The sequence below is a fragment of the Acipenser ruthenus genome, chromosome 10 (genome assembly GCF_902713425.1).
Source record: "Acipenser ruthenus chromosome 10, fAciRut3.2 maternal haplotype, whole genome shotgun sequence".
NCBI lineage: Eukaryota > Metazoa > Chordata > Actinopteri > Acipenseriformes > Acipenseridae > Acipenser > Acipenser ruthenus.
The window spans coordinates 42,842,900-42,849,493 of NC_081198.1; the positions used below are offsets into that span (position 1 = coordinate 42,842,900).

Sequence of the window (6,594 nt, forward strand, 5' to 3'; positions counted from 1 at the left end):
CATTACTGGGGAGTTGGTTCCAGACCCTCACAATTCTCTGTGTAATTTTTCTGTTCTGAATGCCCCTTTATCTAATCACCATTTGTGACCCCTGGTCCTTGTTTTTCAGGTCGAAAAAGTCCCCTGGGTCAACATTTATAATACCTTTTAGAATTTTGAATGCTTGAATCAGATCATCGCATAGTCTTCTTTGTTCAACACTGAATAGCTTCAATTCTTTTAGCCTGCCTGCATACAACATGCATTACATCTTGAAACTATTTTTTTCTTAGACTTTAAAGATGAATACCAGCAGTCGTTATCTGGATTTATAAAGCATGGGAACTTCTCCTTTCGATTGATCCAGAAGAAAATGAACTGGTATGATGTGCTAAGAGAATGTAAAAGCAGTGGAAGTGATCTAGCGAGCATCCGTGATGAAGCCGAGCAGCTCTTCTTGAAAGGCCTGGTAAAGCTGGATGGCTTTCCTCTGTGGATCGGCCTCTCTAATCAGGATGTAAGTTGCAAGCATTCGCCAAGTTCTTTAAAGGGGACGGAAAGGGGTTGTTTAGCATGGTTTCACTGAAGTGATCCAGTGGAGTAAGTAGTTTATTAGCATAATCTGCTGCCGGTTGTCAATAAACATTTAGCAGGAATCCATTAACTTTGAGAGATTGGGTGCCTAGGGAAGTCAGTGAACATTTAACATCAAATTTAAACTTTTAATATAAAGGGTTGTTAGAGCTCATGTACACATTAACCACACACATTGGTCACAGCTTACTGAAATGTAACCTCATCATGCCAGCCTCTGATATAGTATTCCACATTTTTACAGTAATTGGAATTCACTGCATTCTGTCGTTTATTTTAAATATACAAAGAATGATTTTTGTTGACCAAATAAATGTGCAGTTATCAGGCTTAACTGATAACATGTTTTGTTTTTGTTTTTTTGTTTTTTTCACGGTTGTCCCACAGCAACAAATATTAAGTTGTACCTATCAAAAGTGCATCATTTCTACAAGGTTCTTAATAAGATTTTTTTCTCTCTCATAGGATACAGGGTCATCTTTTGAATGGTCTGATGGAGCTGTCTTTGACTACAAGCCGTGGGAATTTGAAAACTCAGACTCTACCGGAAATTGTGTTTATATTGACACCAAAGGGTTTTGGAAGCGTGAAAACTGCAGCGCTGTTCTCAATGGAGCTGTTTGTTATAATAAAACAACTCCTGGTAAGCACATGTTTACATACTCTACTTTTTATGTTAATTCTACAAAAATCTATATGATAAAAGCCATCTGAAAGCCATTTGATACAAAGCTTACAGGCAAGCCCGAAGGCACCTGGCCAGACTACAGGGGTCGCTGGTGCACGGTGAGCCGAGGACACCCTGGCCGACCTAAGCCCCCCCTGGGTGGCGCTCGGCCAATTGTGCACCGTCCCCTGGGAGCTCCCGTCCACGGTCGGCAATAGAATAACCTGGACTCGAACTGGCGACGTCCAAGCTATAGGGTCTTCCTGCATTCCACGCGGAGCGTCTTTGCCGGGTGCGCCACTCGGGAGCCCCCTGATACAAACTGTTGAGCTATTTCATATGTCTGTATCACATAAATATCAGGTTCTAATGTGATCCTTAAGTAATATTTAAACCAAAGGTATGCTTATTTCTTAACAGGATCAAACGTAGCCGATACTACAATGTCACCTGGTTGTCCCAAGAGCAATGGCTTATCAAACTGGATCCAGTATAAAGACCACTGCTATGCCTTTGACATATCCTTCTACAACTACTCTGTGTTTACCATGGAAGAAGCTAAAGCTTTCTGTCAGACTCTTGGTAAGTTTTTCTGGTTTGATTATACAGTATAAATCTTTCTATAAGACTAAATAATTAGCTGAGAAAACTAAGACGCTTTTGAATAAACCATATTAACTGTTTGTTGTAGATCCCTCTTCACGTCTGCTGACTATACAAGATGAATATGAAAATCAGTTTGTCATAAACCAGGTGAAGAAGAACCCTCTCATCACTGGGCGTGTCTGGCTTGGTATTACACTTGACTCCAAAGGTACTAAGCTAATGAGATTTATGCACTGGGCAGGAGACATTCGAAAGGATTGTGAGGAGCGGGCCACTTTCCATTATGCACAGGCTGGCAAATTGTTGCAATACAAGTTTCTTATAATATTTTTATTGGATGAGTCTCATAAGCCCCTTTCACACAGACGAGTTATGACGGCTCAGAACTGGCACTGATGCTGCATTTTGGTCTGTGTGAATTACCTATACCGTCACAGAGCAGTCATATTTTATGCCTAGGTGGTTAAGAGACGGCACTGAAGCGTCTTAACTCCTGTGTGAAATGCTATGCCGGCACTGAAGCGCTATAGTGGGCGTGGATTGAAAGTCAACATCCCACGTGACTGTATACCGAACATCGTCGGTGTTACACACTTTCATTTTTTTTCAAATAAATTCTGTTGCTGTTGTCATGAAAACGATCTGTTGACTGACAGGTTTGAAAGTTGTACTCACATGATCCCTTTGGCTGTGTGAAAGGGTTATGACGGTATTATAGCGGAATAGATTGTGCAATTTCGTGCTGTGTGAATGGGTATTTTAAATCATTTTTTAAACGTCTGAGACGGCTCAGTAGTGGTATTTGTGTGTGAAAGTGGTAATAGTCTTTTATAATTAACTACCCCTGTACATCGTTTCAAATGTAGACTTAATATCTGCAATATTATGAAATTCCTCAGGGAAAATGTATGATGAAGACAAAACGTTTTGAGATATTGACTTCATATTCGGCACACTGTTGAAAAACAAATCACACTTTTGTGGCAGTCATTTTACAGACTAGCTTCTCTCTTAATAATTTAATTCTTACATGTATTTCTATATAAATATCATGATCCGTGTTCTTATTTCTAGATCACCCTAGCTGGATTGATGGTTCAAGTATCAGCTTTTCAAACTGGGAAAAGAATACTGACAAAAAGAAAGTCGGCTGTTCTGTTCTAGTATCTGCAAGCGGAATGTGGACGTATGTCAGCTGTAATCAGAGTCGCAACAGGCTTGTGTGCAAAGCTCCAAATCGTAAGTATTGTATTAGAAACACAGTTTATATACTATTGTTTTCTTAGCCAGTGTAATGGGCTGTGATGTGGCATTCCCCCTGCTGGCCAGACAAGGTCATTGATAACTACAAAAAAAGATGGTCCTCTTGCACAGTTGTGTCAGTAGGAATGTCAAGGTTCCCAGCTGTTGCCTGGAAACAACCCTTTGCTCAAGTCTGTCCTGGTAAGATACCACAGCAGCATGCAATATGAACTGACATACAACAACATCTTAAAAAACGTGCCATGGGTGCAATATTGCATAAAAAGACTGAAATCACACATTTTCAAAAAATATGTAGTTGCCGTGGTTTTTCAAAGATATTAAGTTTAGGCTTTACACATATGTGGTTAAAATATTGCAATAATAGATTCAGGGGCAGTATAATAAACACTGTCTTCATTTTCTTCGGGGTATTATCAGTTGGTTTTTTTTCTGTGCTTCAGTAAATATCCCTGATTTTAGTTGTATTAATATATGTTTTATGTGTGCACTAAAATAAAGGTAAATATATTATTCTAACAATTTTTTTTTCTTCTTTTTCTTCTTCTTAGGACCGGAGAATACTGCCGTAACCATTGCATTTATTTTACTAATGGTCCTAACAGGAATTGCCGGAATAGTTTATTTTGTATACAGAAGAAATAGGATGAGGTTTTCTTCCATGTTTTCATCAGTGCGTTATGAAAGAAGCTTAGACGATGCAGACAGTACCAGTATATTAACAGAGACTAGAGATGAATAAAGATATGAAACAAAGTGCAGATATTTTTATACAGCTTAACAAACAAGTGCACTTTTACTTACTTACCAGCACAACCACACAAATACTCAATTCGTAATTTATTACATACATTTCACTTTAAAATGTATCAAACTATGCCAATTACAGCAGCATGAAATGCATCTTTTTTTGGCATTAGTCTCCCAATTTACAAAATGTTGTGCTTTTTTTGTGATAATTCCATACAAAAAATCACTGCCAAGTAACGGGCAGTGTCTGCCACAGAAAGTTGGCAACAAACTTTTTGTAACCTGCAAATGCACCTGAGGTTAGCATGTTTTCACTTTGAAGATTACAGCAACCCCAAAACAATACGGAAATTTAAAAAAAAAAAAAAAAAAAAAATTGATATTCATTCATGCAAGTTCTGTATTATTATTGATTTATCTGATGTACTTATTATTATGCTTTTATTTGTATTTGTAACTGATTCAGTGAAGCTCGGAAGTCACAAAGTATACACTGTACTATTAATAACATTTTACACAGCAGTGGGATTGCAACAATGTCAGCACTAGCAAATGTGGCTCCCTTAAAACTGTCCACCATGTAAACAAGCCATTCTGTACGTTAGTGGCATGCGTTTCCAATTACAGTCAGGCACATTGCAACCCTGTACTTCTATTGTGGTAAATGAATCTGTCGACAAACCAATTTACATTTATAGTACTAGTTTATTTTAAAGTGTCAAAGTTCTACGTCTTATTGTAACGTAATATATAAAAGAAGATATATGAGATTAAATAAGTTGGCTGTTATTGTCAAAAACAAAACAAACTTTTTTTTTTTTTTTAATTGTGTGAATGTAACAAATAGCATAGGGTATATTTGTCTCAAACAAAAGCACTTGTATTTATACTTTTGTGTATGATGTAAACTATTTTAGAGCTATTGAACAAACTACTGATTGTCTGATTACCTTAAATGTCGGCTTTAAAAATGTGAAGCACAACTATTGACAAACTATGAACACATGCTGTATTTTTTAAATCCTGCAGTGCCTCTAATGTACTTTGCTGATTTAGCTTAATGTAAATCTTAACCATATATATATATATATATATATATATATATATATATATATATATATATATATTAGGGGTGCATTGATAATCGGTAGCCTATCGGCATGGCACCGATATAAGGGAAAAAAACACAATCGGCTATTGGTAGTTTTTGTTATTTTAGCCGCTAATGTACACCGATATTCATGCTTGAATTTCTTCCAGCACAGAATTTAATGTTTGGTCAGGCGCGCTTACTAATGACACAAGAACACTGACACTCATTTTTCTCGGTGCTGTGCGATCAAAATGCAGTAAATACATCTCAAAATAGCGGCGTTTGGATTTTATTTTAAATATCTGAAAACAGCAATAAGATAGCGTGTGCAGAACAGACTTGCTACATTAAATTCAACGATGAACTGCAAGTAGAATATTCTGATGCTTAAAAAAAAATGGGTCGAATCCTAACTAACATTAATAGTTTAAGTTGTTATTATTATTAGTAGTAGTAGTAGTCGTAGCAGTAGTAGTAGTAGTAGTCGCAGTAGTTTCGAGTACATGTAGCCTATAGAGTTAACAGACTAACATTCACCCTAAGTAATGCTTTGTAGTTGGTTTCAGGCTGACAGAACTGTAATAAATATAGGGGTATTTATTATTTGTAAGAAAATAGTATTAACTGGGCAAATTATTGTTCAAATGCAGCATCGATGCGTGGTTAGTTACAAAACTGCCTCTGCAATGTCTCTGCTCCGTCTCTCTCTCTTTGGCAGCTTGGCATCTCCTCAGGTCCTACTCCGTAGGTCACTCGATCAAATCGTAGTTATAATCCGCAATGTTTGACAACATGTGTTTTTACTAGTACAACTGCAAAGTGTTATTTTTGTTTGCCTATGTTGTAAAATAAATGTATAAATTGCTGACAAGCACACAATATAATACTACTTTACTCTTTGTATTCATTTTCTGAAGTAAATGCAACAAGTAAACAATACCTGTTCATTTTTGTCATAAATACAACAAGTAAACGATATCTGTTAATTGTTTAACATGTATAATTACAAAACAGTTTAAATATAGGCCCTATGTCTTGTTCTAGTAGTTTACCAACACTGTCTATTTATTATCTATCGGACGATATGGGTAGATCACCATCGGCTATCGGTATCAGCCAAGAAAATCTTATCGGTGCACCCCTAATATATACATATACACTGCTGTGCAAAAGTCTTAGACATGTTGCATTTTTCTACTCTGATGCATTATGAGGATCAACTATTTACTCAAAGACTCCATTTTCAAGGTGTGGTATTTGATGCAAATTCAAAAAGTACAGAGAAACATCATCTGTAATTGACAAACCCAGGACTAGAAGACCCAAAAAGCTGTTTAACAAGAATGAGCAATACTTGAAGATACTGTAATATACTTAAGGAATAGAAAGAAGACAAGTGTTGAATTGACAGCAGAACTGGCAGAAGGCACAGGTGTCGTTGTCCATCCATCAACAGTCCAAAGCACCTTTAACCGCTGTTCCATAGTCCAATTTCTGTGTTCTTGTGCATATTTTAACCTTTTAGTCTTGTTCCCCTTTCTTAACAGAGGTATTCTTACTGCAACACATCCTTTAGTCCTGATTTCAGAGGTGACCTTCATACTGTTGATTTGATGGACAACGACACCTGTGCCTTCTGCCA

At 36.9% G+C, this 6,594-nt stretch overlaps 1 protein-coding gene across 1 annotated transcript in view; it reads left to right on the plus strand.

Moving 5' to 3' along the window:
- Nucleotides 1–6,250, plus strand: part of ly75 (lymphocyte antigen 75) — a 31,491-nt gene extending 25,241 nt beyond the window's left edge. Inside the window, exons 30-35 of the mRNA XM_034010758.3 lie at nucleotides 273–496; nucleotides 1,039–1,216; nucleotides 1,661–1,822; nucleotides 1,932–2,054; nucleotides 2,921–3,085; nucleotides 3,661–6,250. Coding sequence (XP_033866649.2) covers nucleotides 273–496; nucleotides 1,039–1,216; nucleotides 1,661–1,822; nucleotides 1,932–2,054; nucleotides 2,921–3,085; nucleotides 3,661–3,851 — 1,043 coding nt within the window. The 3' untranslated portion in view covers nucleotides 3,852–6,250. The remainder of the gene's footprint in view (nucleotides 1–272; nucleotides 497–1,038; nucleotides 1,217–1,660; nucleotides 1,823–1,931; nucleotides 2,055–2,920; nucleotides 3,086–3,660) is intronic.
- The last annotated feature ends 344 nt before the right edge of the window (nucleotides 6,251–6,594 follow it).